Raw genomic sequence first — 21192 nt, 5'->3', positions numbered from 1 at the left:
TACTCAAAGGTAGTTTGAGTTTGGGAACTCAAAACTAGTCTAAAAATTGATACAGCCTTTTCAATACAATCCCCCTTTGCTGAACCTTACTAAAAAGCCAGCTGTGGCAGCCACCTTGCTACTGAATGGGCAGCCAAATTCTGGAGGTCTGCATTGTTCTAGGGTTGCAAACCTCTTGTACATTAAAGCAATGTTCTTCACGTACACAAGACAATCATATTTTCACAAAATCAAAGACTTTGGATATTAGTTCACATAAATGATCTTTCAACTGCAAGAATTAGCTCAGTAGCTGCAGAAGTCAAAGAACTGACCTTGTAGGGTTAAGAGAGTCTCGTATTTACGGTCCTGCTAGTAGTCAACAAGGGTAGTCCAAAAATACTACCACAATATCGGGTTTCAGTTTTTAACGACTGTAAAATATTCAGAACAAAATTATGCTGCTTATATGCAGCCAAGATTTAATCTCATTTTAGTCATCATTGTCCTTTATTTGTACCTTAACAGTAAGGGTACTAAATATATGCTTCCACCCATGTCACTAGTTCTTAAAAAAAGACATGTTTAGAGATATTAATTCAGTTTTTATTTGCATTGAAGTATCTATGAAATGCATTACTTCAAACCTCAGGAACAATTTGTAGTTCTTGCCATTCTTTGTTGAAAGTCAGAGATTTTGCTCACCAAAATGCAAAGGTTTTGTCTCCACTGTAAGAAATACATTTGACAGTAGGATTTGTCAAAACTATTCTTTTATTTCTCTGTCTTTCTTTGCAGCATCTCGAATGTATCCCAGGAACTGTACACTTAATTCACTGCAGATTCTGCGGGAGAACTCCCCATCATGTCCTAATAGCTACGCCAACTGGCTCGTCATACTTCTGTTGGTCATCTTCCTGCTAGTCACAAATGTTCTCCTTATGAATCTCCTGATTGCTATGTTCAGGTAAGAGCGATTTCAGTAAGCATCAAGACAGAGGCTGCAAAGGTTTAACTGAATGCCCACATTCCCTACATTGCTGTTGGCTATTCATTTTGGAATACACTAGTAATTTTCCTAATGAATACTATTTGGGGATTGATAGGTAGACTTCTGCAATAATATAGTTCTTAAGTTCTCATCATCCTTATTCTAGTCACATTAAAGACAAGAAGAAACCTGGTTTACTGCTAGAAATTCCATTAAACATGCATAGAAGGGTCTAGATCCCTGGCTGTGCCGCAGTACAAATCTGCAGGTGCAAAGCAGCCGTAAATTTGGCAGGCTTAACAGTGGATAATCTGCACATAGGGGAAATGCTTGATGTCAACACGGCTAATAATGATTCATTTGGTTGAAGAACTGACGTGACATGTTTGCTGATCTTGTCTAAGTGAAGTGAAATTACCTTTCTTTAAAAAAAACCAACACCCTTATGTATTTTTTAACGTTTGAAGACTGCAATTGCAATTATTTTAATATCTAAGAATTTGCACAAACTTCAGATCAAATTAACCCTACTTGCTGAGCTTGCTGTTCCCTTTCTAAAGTAAATGAGGGACTAAATTTCGTAATAATAAGCATTAGCTTGTTGTGTTAAAAAGAGTTACAGTACTTTTTTTTCCTCCAATTACAGTTACACTTTTCAAGTTGTTCAGGGCAATGCAGACATCTTCTGGAAAATTCAGCGCTACAACCTGATTGTTGAATATCATGGCCGACCTGCCTTAGCACCACCATTTATCATTATTAACCACATAACTCTGGTTCTCAGAAGAATCTTCAACAAAATGGAACATAAAAAAGAAGATCTGGGTGAGTTGTTAGCAAACATCTAGCAACTGGAGACCTTGACACTCTCCTAGGACATGCTGCATAGGCAAAACAGAAGAGCAATTAAGATTTCCTTAAGCCAAGAGTCACAAATTATTTTTAACAAAGAGTGCCAGGAGAGTACAAATGAAAAATTAAGGCTTATAATGTATCCTCTACTATAAACAGTTTCCCACAATGCATTTCTTTATGCACCACACTTACTACAACAAAGGCGTCAATGTAAGACTGGTTAAAGGGATTTGATTTCTGAAGAGATAAGGATGGATAGGTTTAGTGAATAGTTATTTCACTGGCTTCTGAATTCTAGTAATTATTAAGTACAGACAACCCTAAAAACATATACCAAATCTAAAAATCTACTAGGATCAGTGGCACTTCCCTATACAGGGACATGGAGAGAGGGTGAGCACGCTTAGAGAAATAGTGGTCTCTTAAAAGTTGTAATTAAAAAGGCAGATGAAGTTCAGCTAATTACAGAAGGCATTTGGGGGCTTTTTATAGTGATGGCAAACTTGGCCCGTCTAGTTTAATAGTGTCTGATAATAAGGCTATTTACTTTTCATGTGCAAGCAGATAATGGGCTTTGGAGTAGAACTGATGTCAGACTGGACCAATTCAGAGCCCTTTGACTAAGCTCCCTTTAAGATACACTCCTTCTGGCTGTCAAAGCATACCGCTGAAGATTCTTCAAAACCTAATAAAAGTCTTTTTTCCCCTAATAAAGCAAGTACCTGACTGCTCAGGTTATGGATTCAGTAGTGTCTGGGGCATGCAGCAAGTGTGCTCTTTTGCCAATCTTTAGGAAGATACAAAACTAGTATGTTACATTCAAAATATGTCTGAAATTGAGGTCTGTTGTTGGCTGGGACGTTTGACAACAACAACAGGCCTCATACTTTAAGGTGGAGGGATTTATGAACAGTTTGTCCTTCCTATTTGTAACTGTTCTAATAAAGAAGCTTAGATGATAAAGTGCATCTGAACATAAAGCTCTGCTTGTTAAATAATTTGGAGCTACAATATGTCAGAAGTCCAGTAAGCTTGTAAATAAGCTTAAATGGAACTACAGAAATTGGTCCATGCTGTTCTTCAGAAAACTCAGGACTTATATCCAACTGCAAAAAGGTCTATTGCCTTCCATCTCAAGAAAAAAAAAAAAAGTAGAAAATACTTATGTTACGCTGCATTTTCATAGCATGACACTCCTGCAATGGCAAGACTTCATTTTCCTTTAGCATAGCAGCCTTCCGTTACTAGTATAAGAGAATAGAGAGTAAAATATTATTCCTAATTTATTTTTTTTTCCTACAGAAAGAGATCTTCCAGTTGGCCTAGATCAAAAAATCATAACATGGGAGCTGGTGCAAAAAGAGAATTATCTTGTAAACCTTGAACAAGAAAGGAAAGACACCAATGAAGAAAGACTGAAGGCCACATCTAATAAGTATGTTTTTCTGACTCACAATTAGTGTTCCTTGCAAGTCTTCATCTTTGAACGAGATAAACATTCAGGTGCTTGTAAAGTTTATATGATGAATCTGACTAGACTGCAGTTACAAAATACGCAGTCCATTAAAAACCATGAGAGGCCAGCAGCACTACTACACCAGAAGAGTCTTTGGCACTCTTGAAGCATGTCCAATTAAGCTCCAGCTGTAAGCTCCAGCCAAATCTGCAGTCAAGCTCAATGAAAATCATATTAATGAAGAAACGGTGGAAGAAGAGTTCCTTTGCTATACTGTAGTGCATGTACTTCCACCCCCTTTTGAATGGCTTAGGCTTTTGAATGGAAGTTTAAGATATCTTGAATTAATCCCAGCCCACAGATGCGGAAGAACAACTATTTATGACTTTATGGCATGAGACTACAATTTTCCACAAGAAATTAATGATATTGGCTCTGAAATTATATTTAATTAACTGAGTCTTCATTTAAATACTCCTCTAAAATATCTTCCCACTAGGAGCGTCACTTAAATTGGTCAAGTATTCTAAAGAAAGAAAGAGGTACATTATTATTCAGAGGTTTACGCTGAATGAGTAAATGTTTACTTTGTGTCTTTATGTGAGACACAAAGAAGCTATGTGCAGGGAAAACACAAACATCTAAGGCAATACAGAAAGCCAGACAGCAAAGCCTTCTTTAAAGAAGCTTTTAACACCTGTTTCAGCTATTTTCTCTTACGATAAAACTGACTTCAAATAGAGGCACAATGGGTGTGAAAGTTATCATAATAAGATCTTGTGCTGTCTGTTTTCTTTCTGTGCTGTCTTTCCAAACAAACCTTGGTCTGTCTAACTCACAGATTAGCTGGAGCCCAGTACAGCGTACTTGAGTACGTTCTTGGAAAATACACTTCTCCCTCTAATCTACACAGACTCTTAATTCACCATAATTTAAAATTATTATGTTGGTTTAAACTTTATTCTTATAAGCAGATCACTGACAAACCCCAGGAATGAGAGCTCAATTTTTGAGATCAAGCAATAAAAATGTGTGTAATTTCTTCCAAAGGGTACAATTATATTCTTTCTATCTTTAAATCTAGAAAGCTTTTTCAGATGGTACATTGTAGATGAAATTACTGCTTGGTGGGGAAAAGTAAGAATCAGTCTGGCTTCACAAGATTTCAGGTGTAGCAGAGCCAGAAAGAGACTGCAAAAAGGCTCAGATGAACACCACTAAACCTTTTCATCTTCGCTCTTAGGTGGAAGCGTTGTGTATTTGAAAGCTTATGAAACCTTCAGAAAGTGATTCTTTGGACTTCGCATTGAACCTATCCCAAAATGCATTAGACCCATCCAGCAGCAGTTTTTCCACATAGACCTGAACGGAACGTAACCTGCCAGAGGGAAACTTTGAAATAGTAGTTAGGACAAGGTAGAGAGGGATTCTAGGAGCCTGTGGGGAATCAGATGCTAAGATTAAGGAACTGATGGGAGAAGAAGAGAGGGATACAGAAAGCATGTGGACAATACAATGATTTAGAGGCACTATATGGAAGTCCTCTACACAGTCCCTTTGGACTGCATGGAAAGAAGGATTTGAATGTCAAGCCATTTCCAAAAAATGAAACTTTGTATGAATTTTAAGTGGTTCATCTCCCTCATGTTGATGGAAAATGTGGACTCTGCTCTCACACCAGGATCAGTTTACATTTGGTACAGGTGGGACTAAGTGGCTGGAGAGGCAGAGCTGGTCCTAAGGCTTTCTGCTGTCCTGGATTTCCACAGCAGCTGGGCCCAAGTGGCCCCTGCCAGAAGCTGAACGGCTGCTATGATCTGAGTGAGTTTATGGCACTCCAGAAATGCTGCTCTGTTCAACAAATACTTGCAGGAACACCTCAAAAGGACAAAATTTTTAGGGGTGTCTGGGATGTCTCAGCAGCACAGAGTTGCCAGCGAGGGGTCATGGCTCTAGTAAGTTACATGGGGTTTGTGTTTTAGGATTTATTCTGAGGCTTTTCCTTTTTGCTCAGCGTGTCTGCTTTGTTTCCACAGGGTGGATAATTTAACTAAATATTTTAGTGGATTGAAAGAACAAGAAAAGCGGTTTAAAGCTATGGAAGCCCAGGTAAGTAATATTTTTATGGGCATTTGTATCAAGCTTTAGGATTTCATCACGTGTCTCTCATTTAGTGGTGGTTTGGCAGACCCTGTTTAGGGATAAAGGGAAGGAGAAATGGATCTGTATTATGATTTCGCTATAGTTACTGTTTTTTTTCTCTGGTGATATACGTATGTAAAGAAACATTTCTGACCTCTGGTAGAAAGGAGAAAGGGGAATAAAGCATTTCTTGCTCTCTTTGCTAGGCTACTTGAGAAGTGTTTATTTCCTTCATTATGGGTGCTTCTGGAAGGAAACACTTCATCTGCCCCGCTCCATTCTTTTCCTTTGCCCAACCTTTTCTTTCTTTAAAACCGACAACTTTGAAAATACCCGTATTCTGTCTGATCTGAGCCAGACTAATCTTCTTGGACATCAGTTTTTCTAATTTTCTTAGATACCAGATACCAGCATCTCAAAGGGAAGTGTCTAACACACAAATGTGAAACATCAATAATAGAAGGAAACCCTATCTTGAGCTTTTGATTATAAACCCTTGAAATATAAACAAACATTTCTTAAACAATCTGAAAACGCGCAGCATTACCGTGTGCTACATAGCACAACTTCTATTGTTTTCTTTGTCCCTAGAACTCTCCAGTGTAATTTTGGCCTCGCTGAAAGTTCCTTATCTTAATACTCCCATCGCAGTTTCCCTCCCCTTTCTTATCCATTTTATGGCTTCCTGAAAAGTCATGAAAAAAATGAACAATGTTGACACCAAATACAGGTCCACAGGAACACACAAGAAATGCTTTAATAAGATTGTGCCAGTTTGAGATAATGCAATATACTCACAAAAAAAGGGAAGGTATTTAATGCAAATCTTACTCCAAGACAGTTCAACTATTTCTTAAAAATAAAATTAAATTAAAAAATGATATCTCTGACGTTGCTTCAGTCTGCTGCCTAGACTATCTTTCCTGTAAATTTAAGAATGGATAAAAAGTACTACAAAAATTAGCTGATGTAGAAATCACTACCTATTTTGCAGATTTGCTACTGTACAGCTGTTATCTCCTCAATGGCAGAGCTTTTAACCAGAACCAACCTTTTGTGCAACCAACCAGATCCAAACTATACATGTAAGTATTGAAAACAATCACGGAAAAGCTAATTAGTAGAGCTGAACAATTTAGTTAAAAAAAAATGCAAGGGGAAAAAAAAAAAAGATTGGAAAAAACCCACGTAATGAGGTGCAAAAGAGTATACATAGAGGTAACGGGAATATAAACAAGGAACAGAATATTCATACTTCAGAATGAAAAAATTACCTTTTGAGGAAGGGTCTATCACTTAGCGTGAATTAGAATGATCTCACCCAACTTTGAGCGTGTAAATAAGCATCTATTTGCCATAGGGTTTCTTGAGAGGACTGTGTCTTGGAGGCTCATTGAGTCAATGAGATAGTACTACCAAAGTATTACCAAAAGCATTTAATATGGATAACAATAGTCTTGAAAAAAAAAAAAAGAAAAAAAAATTGAGCAAGCCTCCTACTTTGTTCTAATCAACTTAATCAACTCAGCTCATTTGCCTTTAGAGCTGCAACTGTTTCTGTCACCTGTGTCCCAGGGCTCCACTGTTTGGAGTTTAAAACATTGGAAACAGAAACAGACTGTTTCTCAGCCACCTCAGAACATCCAACACAATAAAGATTTTGGATATTCTTCTTAATGATCTATTTCAATAGATTTTCAATATGTACCTACTACTAGCTATTATACAAAAAGCTCTCCAAAACCATAAACTGAACACGTATACACTATATGGTAAAAAGAAGTAGCTGGAAACTCAGCAAAGTCATGACATGACAAGACCTCACATCACTCCGACTCGAACTAAGCTTAAACTTAATTCTGTTAGAAGCTTATAAAACACCTATGTAAATTCCTCCTTCATTATCAACATTCCAGTAAGAAAAAACATCATGGAGCATAGCCATTTAATGCTTTTAACTGCATAAACTTTAACTGCATAAATACCAGAAACTTAAATAGCTGAAAAATAAAGAAAAAAACTGTTTTTATCATTTACTGAGCAAATGCAAAGTAATAGAATCCACAGTTTCTTTTTACTGTGTTTTATTTTCAACATTTTAAAGTTTCTTAAGCAATTACTATTATGTCCCCCTTGTCCTAAGGCTTTTAAACAAGCACATGGCTTTTACAATCCTATTAGGTGTGATGAATGCCAACACAGAAGTGCCTTTGCCAGAAAGACGTGAAAGAGAGGAGCATGCAGATCAGTCCGAGACTGACATCACATACATCAATAATTAAATTATTTACTTATTTTGTCCTACTGAACTACTGTAGAAGTGAAATCGTAATCTCATGAAGGCCTAAGGCCCAACTCACAGCGTCTTTATGCCAAGCACTGTCAATGTTTGACACTACTGAGGATTCCTTATTCTTCCTCCTTCAATTACTTGGGCTTTCTTCCCTCCTGCTCATATATGGCTTGGTTCTTTCTCCAAAACTCCATTCCACAAATCACACTAAAAACTTTCTTCTCCAGGATGACTCCACCACCTTATTTCCTAAATACAATCTGCTTTCTGTTCTCCAGATACCATACCCTCAATCCAACGTCATCATTGCTCATTTACACATTTCTCTGTTCAAGGGAGTCTCCCTTTCGAAGGGTGATCATTTATACACTAAAACCCAAGCCACTTCCTTGGCCAAGAAAGCAAGCTCATACCTCTGAGTTGTTTAGAAAAGAAATCAAGCAATAGCTTCCACAGGAAAGGGCCTGGGATACTGAACTATTACAACCCTGGAGTTCTTACAATCCTCAAACAATTGCACTCACCATCGTCTTCTCCTCCTTTGCTGGCTTCTGCGAGGTATTCCTTTGCTGGTATTCCTGACTGAGGGCTCCTCACTTATCCCCAGAAGCTGGAATCTCATTGCGCAGTCCTCAAAGGTGGGGTGGCTTGCGGCCACTTTCCAAACACAAAGCAGGTGGCCCTCCCGCAGTCAGGCCCCCAAGCCTCTGCTGCTCTTGTTTTCATTGCAATGCCAGATCGTAGCTGCTGTCAGCTTGCTGCCATTAAAGGAGACTTTATGTACCACGGACCGCTGCATCTACACCTAAGCGGTTTTCCGATTTCATTTTACTCTTCTCTCTCCAAGGTCAGGGGGAAAAAAATAAAATTAGAGACCTTAAAGCAAGAATGTGTAGCAAAAATTTTCCTACAAATTAGGAATTTGGACTGTGTGATTTTTTTCATTACTTAAACTGGCACGTACAATTTAGCATACAAAAGTTGGCTGGCTTTACTGGAATTTTCTATGAAAAGATGCACCAGTAAAATGAATATTACTACCATCCTTTAAAGGGAAATTTTTTACAGCATCAGAAGGGGGAAGTAGTGGGTTGTGGTCTTTCTTAGATAAGCTTCAGCTGAACTTAATTTCCTCATGCGCATAACACTGCTTCTATGCAACGTAAGTGTAGGTTGCGCAAAAGCTTTCTCTGTTACCAGAGGCAGAAAAAAAAATAAATCTGAGATCTGATAAAAATACCTTTCTGACAAGAGTCGTTTATTCATAGATACTTGACTTGTTATGATGTCTTCACAAAATAGGCATCTGTCCAGTTTATTCAGCTGTGCCCCAGACCTCAGCCATCCCCTTTGGAATTTTGGTATTGTCTTACCTGTTCTGCACCCTAGGCAAGCAGAAGTTATAAAACCAGTAAGTTTGTACTAAGCTACATTTTCTGCTAGGAAATAATGCATATCTTACAACCAAGCCCTGCTCTGGCAGCAGCTTCCATTCTGAAAAAGCTACTACTTTAATTGTGTCCAGCACATTAATTATCCACTGGAAACCAAAACCTATCTATGTGGAAACATTTTCATGTTCCACTCGCATTGGAAAAACTGAAGTATTTAGCAGTGACCCATTAATTACTGGAAATCATTAAACTGTACACTGATGAGAAAATACATTCTGCTTTCAAAATTAAAAGGTGGATTTGAAAAAATGGAGCAATATTACTCATTTTACATTGTTTCCTGTTTCTGCTGCCAAATGATGCATCGGTTCAAACACAAAGACCCACATGATTTGGGCCTATCAGTCAATTATCGGTAAGATGCCAATACCCCCCACAGAGAAAGTAACCTCCTCAAATATTCTTCAGAGTTTGAGCAAACAGTCTAGCAAGAAAGATCACAAACTCTAAAGAAGTAATCTTTCAGTACACAGTTATAAATACTAACATTGGGGTTGGCTAATTTAGAACACTGGCAAAAAAATGGCAGTCCAAACTAACCTGAACTAATTTGAGTTTCAAATCATATAACCTTTCAAAGAATTTAGTATTTCAACCTTATTTATAAAATTTATTAGCATTCTGTGTGAAAAACTACTATAGTTGACATTCATTACAATGTGATTCATTGTATGAGGTGATTCTCTGTATATTGTAAGATTGAAAATGTTAGAAATGTGAATTTTAGAATCTAAAATATAAGACTTGAGGGAGAAGCCCTCACAAGAGGATAAGCTTAGAGTAACATTCTAGAAGACTTTCGAGACAATTCTCAAATCAAATAAACCGAGCATTTGTTAAAACTCCTATAGCTGCATTAATCAGCATGGTTCAAAGAGAAGAAGAAATCAAGCTGCAACTAAGAGTTTATTGAATCCCAAAGAACATAAAAATATCCAGTTCTGGTACAAATTCCTCATTGCCACCAAATTCATACACGGAATCAATGTGGAAGCAGTGCAACCTGGAAAGGACATACAAATCACATCATAACCTATCAGTAAGAGGAAAAGCTGCTGCCCAACTTAACAGCTGAGGCTCTTGCAAATTCTGATCTACAGTCAACGTGGCAAGACTTTGCTGAAACCATCCTGAGCGTGTCTTCACCAGGATGCACCCAAAGTTGTACCTCTCCGCAGGAAACAGTGTGTTTAAAATCCTTATCATGTAACGCTAAATAAGGTAAATATTAAGCCAAACTTAGTATTTGGGCTCTCCAAACTCATGATTGGGCTCCATTGTGCTTTCACTCTCAACAGTAATGACGATGTATTAAAAAAAAAAAAAAAAAAGTTTTCCTTGCTGGGACAGGGTCAGGAGAAATCACATCTAGTGGAAGACCAGGTTTTATTTTCATTGTTTAAAATTCTCTACATAGTGAGCTCATCACCTTTGTTCCAGGATTTGACAGGATTTGAGAACAGCTCTAAATTTGGGCGTTAGTAGGAAGCCTTGCAGCCTTTTAGCTAACATACCTTTTTCTCTGGCGCTCAGGGCTACTTCCAACTCCAGAGCAAGCCCCAGCGAGCTGCTCAAGCAAACAAAGCACACTGTATTCTCTCCTGCTAGGGTGCAACTATCCTGTGCCCACAGACCAAAAGTCTGGAGAGTATTTTAGGTAGCTTAATTTCTAACAATATAAAATGTTCTTGCTGGCTACAATGCAAACCGTTAGACAAAGAGCTATCACATGTTATCCAGACCAGAAAAAAAAAGTCAGGGAAAAAAACCCAAATATATCCAAAGACAATACAAGTCCTTGGATGTCTCAAGTGTGCTCCACTCTTCAGGACTCTTCCCCGTCCCCTTCATCATCTACTTTAGGTCGGAAATTTCTCCTATTCTTCTTCTTACTGCAATGGAATCCAACTGTTTCAACCGATGGCTCTTCACCTGCGCCACTAAACCTTGCACTAAGCTTGCCTTCTGTACTCAGGTCCCCCGCCATCATGCACTCCTCCTCCTCTGTTGCCTTTCCACTTCCACTCTCTAAGTGCCCCAGCTCTACCTTATCCTCCTCCTTTAAGTCATCAGTCATCTTAAGAGATTTTCCTTTCAGATTTGTTTTCACGTGTTTCTTATCATCCTCCCCTGCTGATGTTTTTTTTTCCAGTCCATCAATGCTCCTTTTTATTGGTTTGGTGAAGACAATCCTCCCAGTTCCACAGCTGGAAGGGTTCTGGTTGAAGTATGGGGTGTAGCTATCTTGGGTAGCTGAGCTTTGTTCCTCCCCTCTTTTCTTCAAACCCTCTAGAAATTCCATGGCCACCGCCCTGTTAGTCTTGTCAGTAGACTCTGAAACTCCATCTAGGCTGTATTTGGTCCAGCGCTCTGGGTGTGCCACATAGTCAGGCACTGCAGGAGAGGTTTTGGGAGCCTGCACTGGTTTGGCTTGCTTTCCCAGGCTTTCTGGAAACATGTTACTTGAAACTGTGGCTGGAGGCAGTGGGCGCTTAAACCTCCCATCAACAACATTATCTTCAGGCATTGAGGGCACAGACAACTTGGCTGCCTCTTCCAGGCAATCAAAAATGCTCTGGCTACGGAGAGAGAACGTAGAACTCATGCCCCTCAGATGGAACGGCTGGACAGGAGATCTGTGACTGCTGTTTGAAGAGTTGGGGGTCTCCCCTGATCTGTAATCCCTGTCAACTACAGATGGCTCCTCAGGAGATATTGAGTCAACTTCCGCTTCATCCGCTAACCCCAGATCATCGGAATCAGAATCACTGAGTGACACCGTGTCTGAGGGCAAAACTCCTTCATAGTCTGTGGCACCACCAGCCACTATCCCCAGAAAGGGTTCACCTCCATCCTGATCTCCCATCTTCAAGCTATCGCTCCACTGAGGTCTTTGATGTAGGCCAACGAACAGCTGCAAATACGGTTTCCCAGATGTCCAGCAAATTCAGTGCCTAGAATACAAAGGAGCATAAAAATTCAACTGTGCAATGACAATCAAGTATGAGATTATCATTCTGTGCTGTGCAAAATAATTATTACTGCAATATCACAGGCAGCTGTACTTCAGAGATTCCTAAGCAATTTTGCTTGAAATAAAAACATTATTTAGGGAGTTAATGCACATTAAAATTAAAGATTTAAACAAGACTCAATACAAGAATACTAAGTAATTAAAAATAGCATTGTACAACAAATTTCATTAAAGGTTACAGCAGGTCCAATTACTAAAAGATGAGCATAAGTTTTTTGAGCAAATCTGAATACCCCATAACTGTCTTGCACATCTTCCAAGAGAAAGCAATCACCTCTCCAAATTACACCCCGCATCTATCATACTCTATATATCCAGAAAACCACACCCTAATCTCTCGCACTTTCTTTTGGCCATTATGATCCTTTATCGCAGTAGCTACTTTGCTTCTTGTCCCCAAAATCATCACGTTCTGCATATTATAAAGGACACTATCACTGACAGAGGTCAGTGGCAGAGAAGCCACAAAAATATCAGGGCTGCAGTTTCAGGATTGCTTTAAAGTAACAAAATACAAGCTCAACTCCTTCCTCGGCTCTAAGCTCTCATGTCATTACTAAATTCCTGGAATCACAAAACAAGCCAGGTCAAGAAATCAATCCCACTAGATTAAGAAAACTAATTGCACATGCCATGCTTGTGCATGGAAAGAAGGTGGGGGTGCAACCAAGGGTCTGGAAGAGCTGGCCCTTCAGTCAGTTTGGTGTAAAAGATCTGAGTGTGATCTGAGGCCTGAATTCCAGTGGCTGGAATACCTGATTCACTCTGCCACCTGCTTGAAGGGAACCTCACAGAACTGAGGTGGCTGATGAACATGCTACTGCTTGCCAGGAATCAGAAATGGAGTTGGAAAACACACGCCTCAGTTCAGCTCACAAAAGCGTGAATTACAGAAACAGTTCTAATATATTATTAGAATAAGCTCAACTACCTAATTATAGGTTCTTTCTGAAACGATGCAGTAAACAGACATGGAAAGTCTGTAGTCACTCACTTTCTCTTGAGACTGAGTCAGCTTCCCCTCCTGAGGGTCAGTTAAAGCCACCAAAGATCTCAGCACTTCCACCCTAGAAAACAAACATTTCCATCAAGATACTGGAAATGTAGTTTTGAAATGAGTTTTAAAAATAATTCCTTCCCCCTGAATCATCCAAAGCTGCAGATCAGAGTTCTAAATCTGACACAAACTCATACTAGTATAAAAGTCTAAAGATATTCCTGGATTTTTGGCAAAAGAACAACACGCAGCCTAATAAGGCAGACACCACAATATTTACTCAGTCTCCATATTCACATTGCCAACCTTATTCTGTAGAACAGAAAAGAGGGTTTAGAAAAATAAAAATGTAATTTGTATGTGCAGTACACCATTACTAAATGAAGAGTATTAAATGCAGCTAAGAAAATATAAAAATGGTAGTTATGCATTGCAAGTATTAAATGCTGTAAAAAGGAGACCATGGATACCAGAGTTGTGTTTTCAGAGAAAGGTCATATTCACAGTTAGGGTCAGATTTTCATGAAGAATTAAAACGTAGAAAAACTTCTGAAGAATTCACCAGACTGACTGCTGTGTTCCATGTTAAATCTGGCTGTCTTTGACAAAAGGGATCTGATGACTGCTTTTGAAAACATTGCACTCTGTGTAACCTTAAATTAATGGAGAATAATCATCCGAAAATCATACATCCTTCTGCTTAGTTTTATAACACATGAAAGCAATGACTAAAACCCAAAAGAGACACTGAAGCACATAACTGACTACTAAAACTGCTGTTTTCAGATGGCAGTGTAAGTGTTCATCACAGGCTGTGAATCAGGGTATCTCTTGCCTGAAGGCAGTTACGCAGAAAGTAAATAATTTGCTGCTAAGGAGATGTTTTAGCCTTAGTAGCCAAACATACTGACCCTTACAGCACACCAGACAGACTCACAGGTTTGTTATGGTGACGTGATCACAGCACAACCGGGACAGGAAGGCATCTCTCTGGAAGGGAAGGTCCTCATTGGACTCTTCCATCCTGATCTTACTCAGGCTCCGTGTGTCCTCCTGCAGCCTGTGAGGAAAACAGAGACCCGAGTCACTCCAAACCACGGCCAAGAGCCCGCTCTGGTCGCAGAGAGAGCACTGCAACCAAGCCTGCTGGAAATTGCCTACCAACCCTAGCGCAGGACAGTGCCCACAGAGCCCGATAGGCCAAGGAAAAGGGCGGCAGCCTCCAGCCCAGGCTCACACTTCCAGTGGCCACCCCACCCCCAGGGAGGGGGCAAGGACACAGCCCAGGGCCTTGCCCAACATGACGGGTACAACCCCCAGCCTCAGCCACTCTGCCTGCCCGCCCGCCCAGGGCCCGACTCCCTTCCCCGGGCCGCGACCCTGTTGGATATAACCTCCCTACTTGCCTCGCAGGCCTCTGCAGCCCCGAGGGCTGCCGCCCCCCTCCAGCCCCCACGCCCTTCTGCTCACAACACCGGGGGGCCTGGAGACCCCCTCCCGCTCAGCGCCTCGTCACCTCCAGACAGACAGCAAGAACGGGGGGAAGGAGGGGGTGAAGCGCCCCGTACCCCGACACGGCACAGGCCCGACGCCTCCTCACCGCGGCCGCTCGCCTTTCCCGCCTCTCCCTGCCGCCGACGGCTACGGCGACGGCCCCGGCGCGGGGGCCGCTGGGACACCGAGTCCCTACCAGCCGCTACGGGGCTGCGGGGCGCGGCGGCGAAACTACAGCTCCCTGCAGGCAAAGCGGCGCGGAGGGGGTGGGAAGCAGGCGAGAGCCGTCCCTCCCGCACCGCCTCTCTCCTTTTTGTCCTGGGAGTTGTAGTCACCCGCCTTTCAGGGGACATTTTGATATCCGTGGAGCGGGGAAAATGCTATGGGCCTGCCGCGAAAGGCGGCCGGGCTGCGGCGGCGGCGGGACTACAGCTCCCGGGGCGCACTGCGCTGGCCGCCATTTTGCAGCCTGTGAGGAGGCGGGGAGGCATCGCCGCGGGGGTGGCTGAGGCGGAGCGGCGGGTTCTCGGGCTGCCCGGCGCCGTGAGGGGGGCGGTGGGGTGGCCGCCGCCCTACAGAGCCTGGGAAAAAACATGTCAAGCAGAGCTTTTTTTTCCTCATCAGAAAAGCAGCGTTTGGTCACAATGAAAACTCAGGCGGAAGTGTCTGGGGTTTTGTTTTGTTTGTTGGTTGTTTTTTTTTTTTTAATTTGTATGTATTTATTTTCTAACCAGAAAACCCCAAGTCACTGGGGGCATAAAACCATGATCCGTTCAAAAAAATAAAAATTTTCCATTTTCTGTCCCAGGAGAACATTCTTTGTGTGTGCGTTGAGAAGTGGAATTCTGTCTGAAAATGTTTTATTAGTCTTGGCCAAAGATGCCGTATTTTTTTCCCCTTCTTCCAGCAAAAAGTTTTAAATGTTCAGTGTAAATACATTTCCCAAGCGGCTTCAATATTTAGCTCGTTTACCCTGTGTTAAGGAAAAAAGAAGAGGTAGGGCCCAACAGTTTGTGGGGCTCAGCTCCACCGTTTCCCTACAAGTGGCCCTGGGTCTTCATCATTAAGTTAAATTAATGGCCCTGCAAAGGGCCTGAGCCTCTAAAGGTCGCACCTTCACCTCTTCAGCTCACCCCGCTCTGAGGGATTTACTGTAGGCCTTGAGTGTAAGCAAAGCTCATCTATGCCACATTTTGCAACTAAAGAAGGAAATTACCACATAGCCCCACTTCATCTGATTTCAGTGGCACTTTGATTCCCCACCCCCGTGGCATCCCGGGCCCGCTGCGACACCGGTGGCTTTGCCCGTGGGTGTGCTAGAGGGGAGGCAGCTGAGGAGACTTCACTGGATCCCTTTCAAGCAGGGCCTCTCTGCGAGTCGCCTGTAACATAAACTGCAGCCACTTCATTTGCATTGTCAGTTTTCAAATATATCCTTTCGCCTGCTGGAGTGTTGCTAACTAGGGTAATTTATGAGGCAAGGGCTGCATTTGGAATACATTTGGCAGCGATGACAAGGTTAGCACAAAATGTCTTCTGGCTGGCTGGAGTCATGCTGTAGTTGTAAAACAACAGCTCTAGAGGCGGTTCCCTGTTTGGTGATCCTATTTTTTTTAACGTATACCCATATGGTAGTACAGGTCCAGGCATTCAAAGGGGTTCCCGGCTGGAGGAAGAGAGGAAAACATGAGTCCCCTGGTAGGCGAGTGGGAAGGGACAGGAGAAGTGCAGTAAACAGGAGCCAAGAGTAACCCACGGGCAAAGGCTGCCAGCGCCGTGTCGCACTGTCTAGGGTGCTGGGGACACAGCTGGTGTGAGCCTCTGAGGCTACTAAGGAGAAGGCAAGAACATGTGGGAGTAAGCAGTAGCGTGCCATTTTTGTAAGGCTGGAGGCAAGCAGGGTACATACGCTATGGACCGGTGCAAACGATGGCGGTCTTTTGTTTTGAATAGGGGTTTTAATGCTCGATTAGGGGCATTTAGTGCTCAGAGGGGCAGAAGAGGGCTATGCCACCTCCACCACCTGTGGATGTGGGTGCCTTCAGAGGCAAGCCCCACTCCTCCATTTCCACAGGCTACAGGTTTTCAGTTTTTGCCTGGATGCTGTGTATGTTAACGACCAAGGTCACCTTCAGAAGCTGACTGTACCCTTTTCCTCCTTCCTGTCTTTTTGCAGAAGATTTAGTGTCACACACTGCAGATGAGCGGCTTTTTCTCTGGTGGCTGAGGACAAGACAGTTTGCTGCGGTGGATATGCTGGTGTGTTGGGATTTTCGCTATTGCTTGGCGACAGCTGAAATAAAAATAATGACTCAGACTCTGAAGATGAACAGATGGTAAAGCGTTTTCCCCTTGCCGGCATGAACTAAGGTGGCTTGCAGAGGGGTGGGGGGCTGGAAGGCCGATCTGAGCTGCAGCGTGGGACACATCCAAGCCAGTGGGCTGTGTCCGGTCCTGTGCGAGGGCGCTGAGGGGCTGGCTCCTTCGCAGAGGTGGCCCCACATGTCTGCAGGGAGCCAGCGCATCTCCGCCTGTGGGGGTGGTGTGTGCAAACGCATACCAGTCTCAGCCCGTTACTGGGTGCCTCATGATCCTTTCTTGCAAATAAATCGGTCGTTTGGCCCCCATCTAGTAATTGTTTCCGCTGCTCACTGGCAGGCTCCTGCTGCTTCTGTGCTCAGGGCCTGGGGTAGGCGCCTGGCAGGAACCGCTGGCCCTTCTCCTCGCTGCTATAGGAAGGCGGGAGGTGATTCCCTAGCAGCCACCCAGATCCTGCAAGCCGGACAGAGCCATCGGATGCATTTGCACCATCTCCTTCATCTGGAAGGAGTAAGGAAGTTAGGCTGGTATAGCCGCACACAGCTGATGCTGGAGCTCCTGAGGGGAGGTGGGGAGGGAAAGGAGTGTTTTCCTGCAGGCAAAAGCACAGCCGTGACCACCACATCCTTCTCTGCTGTGGGAAGGCAGTCCCACCAACCCAGAATGGGTACAGGCTGAAGGAAATAATTCGAGTTGCCCTGTCCCATTTGCAGGAAGGAAAGGCTACAAATGGCCTTGAAATCCCCATGTGGTGAGCTTCCAGGATTCAGTGCTTGAGACGGCCTCTCTTCTATGCCCAGCTTCGCTTGTTTTACTTTGTACTTTCATTTGGTCCTGGCTCACGGGCAAGCAGGTTTGATTTATTCCAGTGCTCTTTACCCATGTTGGTGCTTTTTGCCCCTTAAAATTAGCTCCTGTGGAGTGAGCTTTAATGCAGGAGGGCCATGAAGGTCTTTATCAACTTCATTCTTCACAGTAACGATGTTATCGCCGGCCTGGAGAGGACCTGCAGGGAGAACCTGCAACCCCTTTTCTGTTAGAGACATTGCATGTGTGGGAGGGAACTGAAATAACTTAAGAGGAAAATTAATACTTTCTGCAATTATTTGAAACTTTTAAAAAACAAAAACAGCTGGGGGTCTGTGTCTCTGTTGATTTTGATTTAGCTACAGAATATTTGTACTAAAAAAACTCTTCTAATACTTGCTTCTTTTTCTTTCTTTCCTATCATTGGCCCCAGTGCCCAATACTAACAGCTAAGAGCTGAAAGAGGTCATTGGAACCAGCTGAGGTCCTCGAAGGTAACATCAAGAAAAAAAAACCCAAACCACAAACCCCTAAAAATCCCCAGACCTTTTGTTAGAACATGACCTATAGAAGCTTTACTAACCAACACAGGGCTTTGCATTTAACACCTGTAACCCTTGCCAGAGGAGATCTTACCAGTTTACTGGCAACCGGCAGGCAGGGTGTTCTTCCTGCGCCATCTCACCTGGCCTAACACAAACACCTCTTCAGTACTCAGAAAAGCTGTGTTTCACCATGAGTGAATGCCCTAGCAAAGCAGGGCCAAGAAGCATCTTTTTTTTTTTTTTTTAAGGAAAAGGCGTGATTAAATGCTAATTAGAAATGTTACTTGCAACCACTGGCGCTTGAGCTGGGTGATCTAAACGCAGTGAGAACGCCTGGTGGTCCACTCTAGCATGCCTGGCAAACTGCAAAGTTTATGTATCCTTATGTATCCTCTAATCTATGTGCAAGCGTGAAAACAAGGTGGCTTTCAGTTATGCAGCAGTTCTAGCTGCTGGGAGGTGTTTTCTATTTGCTCCAGGTCCCTGGGCTCTGAAGTGACAGCGTCAGGCTGCCTGCCTCAGACAAGCTGCAAGAGACTGGCTGCAGAGCTCACACCAGAACAGCGCTTCTGTGCCCTCCTGCTTAAGTTGTGCTCCATACAAGGTCATCTGATGCTCCCCAGGCTGAAACTGAGAGGAGCAGTCAGACAAAAATATACAGATTAACACCGTGCCTCTAGTTCAACTGCAGAGCGTGCTGCATGTGGGATTTGCGGGTTCTAGCCTGTGTCTTTATCACTTAATGAAGAGCTGGTCAGGTAGTTGTTTCCCTCTCCCCTTGAGCACTCACTGATGGCAGATGCTCCCTCACTGGGGGCTGTATTTCCACTCCTGTCTCCTCTGTGGTACAGCCACAGCTTCCCAGTCCTACACTGCCAGTAAGTGAGATTGTTAAAATAGTCACCTTTTTTTTTTTTTTCAGAAGTCTTCTCTGTTGTCAGCAGCTTGCCCTGGAGCTGAAACTCCCTCCTCTCCCCTAACTGGAAGGGCCACACTGCCATGCCCCGTAAAGGAAACGTTGGTTCAGAGGAGGAATGTGAGCACAGGCACTATCTAACACGTCCTTCATCACTGAGCTTGCAAGCAGAGCTGGCAGGCAGAGAGAGGCTGCAGCCGGGATCCAGAAGTGAGAGTGCTTTCCTCTACAGAAACCTCCACCATCAACAGCTCTTGCATGGGAGAGCTGGTTGCTTTTTTCCCCTCCTGTGGGAATATTGCAAATCTTGGTTAGAGCTTAGCCTCTTATTAGGGAGTGGACATAAGCAATTTATACATGTTAGTCCCAGCTGTTTTAGTAGGAATCAGTTAGGCACATTGCTACTTACAACATAAACAGCCCAGAAGAAGCTGACAAAATAGAGCTTGCCAAAGCAACAAACACCTCCAAACCTTCTCATTAGAAACTGTCTAGTTAGTTGTGTTTGTTTTTTTTTTTTAAAAAAAAAACAACACAGTTTGCGAGGGGATGGAAAAGAATTCCACTGGAAAAAATCCCAACTTGCTCTGGCTTAAAAAAATTCACACTTGTATTTTTATTTTGTGAAAATTCTTGTTTCACAAAAAAGATTCCACAGTCACATTCCTAGGAATCGGAAGTCCACAGTAAGGTCTCCAGTGACTTTCCAAGTCTTTCATACCTCTGAAGAAAAATGTTTAAGAGAAGCAAATGTTTAAGCGGGTTGTTGGTACAATATAAGAACAAGCAGCTTGCAAGCGTTCCACCCACCCCTTCCCCTCACAGTGGTTTATCCCTATGGCCTCACATGTTCCTACACAGCAGGACTGCTGTTTTCCAAGACTAACCTGTGTCTTCACATATCAGCACCTTAAAGGGGCCTGGTTTGCCCAGTCCTCTTCTCAGCGTCTCAGCTCAAGCATCACGTACAACTTGATCTGTTCCCAGCACATCAGTGTTAATACTCAGACCTGAGATGCAAAGAGAGGGGCCCACATCTGGCCAAGGAAGGTTTAAGATCCCAGCTATGCTCCCAGGCTGAGGTCCCAAGGCACACGCCCTGGATGCCAAACACGCTCTGTGCTTTGCCAGTTTGTTTCCACTATCGTTTCTCCCCCTGTGGAACACTAGCCCGAGTCTGAGAGTGAGTCACATCAGCTTAATCCTAGCTCCAGAGAGGCAGGAATAATTTTATCCCCATCTGGAGCAACAACACAGCACCACAATCCAAATGTTTTAAGGCATGAAACAAAGAGCATCGCGTTCATGGGAAACCACCTAGAGGGTCAGCTAAGGACTGCATTCCCTGCAGCCCAAATTTTGCTTGAACACAAGAACAAGACAATCCTGTTCCCTTGGAAGACATGGCAGAAATCTGTACTTGATGGAAAGAAATGAGATCTGACAACACGTCATTAAAAATCCACTAACAAGGAGGTTTGCTTTTTTTTTTATTGTTTTTAAATATAACTTTTTTTATTCTTTCCAGAAGTCATTATGTCTGACTCCATTAACATTCAGGTAAACAAGTGAAAGAACAACAGATGGGCATGATCTCGTAGCACAGGCACAGCCGCCGGGAGCAGGGCTGGCCTTTCGTTGCGGGAGCTGAACATCGCTCTCCCTCGCCCAGCATTCCCTCCCTCTCTGTATCAGCACGGGCAACAGCTGGCAGCCACCACAGGACATCCCTGCTTCAAAACCAGCAAGGAGTCCAAGAAAGGGCAGAGAAAGGCAGGCAGTCATGGGATCACAGCGTTTGGCCTCCCCCCTCACTCTCCCCTGATGGTGCGGAGGGGGCAGGCATTGGAAACAGCAGTGGCATCACCAGACCAGCTGCAAAAATCAGACCAGCCCCAGGCTAGATGGCA

At 43.0% G+C, this 21192-nt stretch overlaps 2 protein-coding genes across 7 annotated transcripts in view; one reads left to right on the top strand and one right to left on the bottom strand.

The window, feature by feature from the left end:
• TRPM5 (transient receptor potential cation channel subfamily M member 5) overlaps positions 1 to 7705 on the top strand; it is a 39838-nt gene extending 32133 nt beyond the window's left edge. Inside the window, exons 19-24 of the mRNA XM_074148705.1 lie at positions 778 to 946; positions 1617 to 1795; positions 3128 to 3260; positions 5318 to 5390; positions 6418 to 6508; positions 7605 to 7705. Coding sequence (XP_074004806.1) covers positions 778 to 946; positions 1617 to 1795; positions 3128 to 3260; positions 5318 to 5390; positions 6418 to 6508; positions 7605 to 7705 — 746 coding nt within the window. The remainder of the gene's footprint in view (positions 1 to 777; positions 947 to 1616; positions 1796 to 3127; positions 3261 to 5317; positions 5391 to 6417; positions 6509 to 7604) is intronic.
• Positions 7706 to 9755: 2050 nt separating this feature from the next.
• TSSC4 (tumor suppressing subtransferable candidate 4) lies at positions 9756 to 14846 on the bottom strand. 6 transcript variants are annotated; one of them, XM_074149304.1, is made up of 4 exons: positions 14770 to 14834; positions 14139 to 14261; positions 13199 to 13271; positions 9756 to 12124 (listed from the first exon to the last, which is right to left on the bottom strand). In XM_074149304.1, exon 4 carries the CDS (start codon positions 12034 to 12036, stop codon positions 10996 to 10998), a length of 1041 nt encoding a protein of 346 aa, XP_074005405.1. In that variant the 5' UTR covers positions 12037 to 12124; positions 13199 to 13271; positions 14139 to 14261; positions 14770 to 14834; the 3' UTR covers positions 9756 to 10995. The 6 variants fall into 6 exon arrangements, with proteins under 6 accessions (XP_074005405.1, XP_074005408.1, XP_074005407.1 ...); XM_074149307.1 differs by having other exon boundaries at positions 9762 to 12124; positions 14802 to 14846; XM_074149306.1 differs by having other exon boundaries at positions 9762 to 12124; positions 14608 to 14804.
• Between the last annotated feature and the right edge of the window lie 6346 nt (positions 14847 to 21192).

The sequence above is a fragment of the Numenius arquata genome, chromosome 6 (genome assembly GCF_964106895.1).
Source record: "Numenius arquata chromosome 6, bNumArq3.hap1.1, whole genome shotgun sequence".
NCBI lineage: Eukaryota > Metazoa > Chordata > Aves > Charadriiformes > Scolopacidae > Numenius > Numenius arquata.
Note: the sequence above shows the minus strand (reverse complement) of the source record. Positions and strands in the feature narration are given on the sequence as shown.

What these genes read in the sequence shown, in the direction of transcription:
- TSSC4 (XM_074149307.1), bottom strand. Translation starts at nt 12,036, where the DNA reads ATGGGAGATCAGGATGGAGGTGAACCCTTTCTGGGGATAGTGGCTGGT.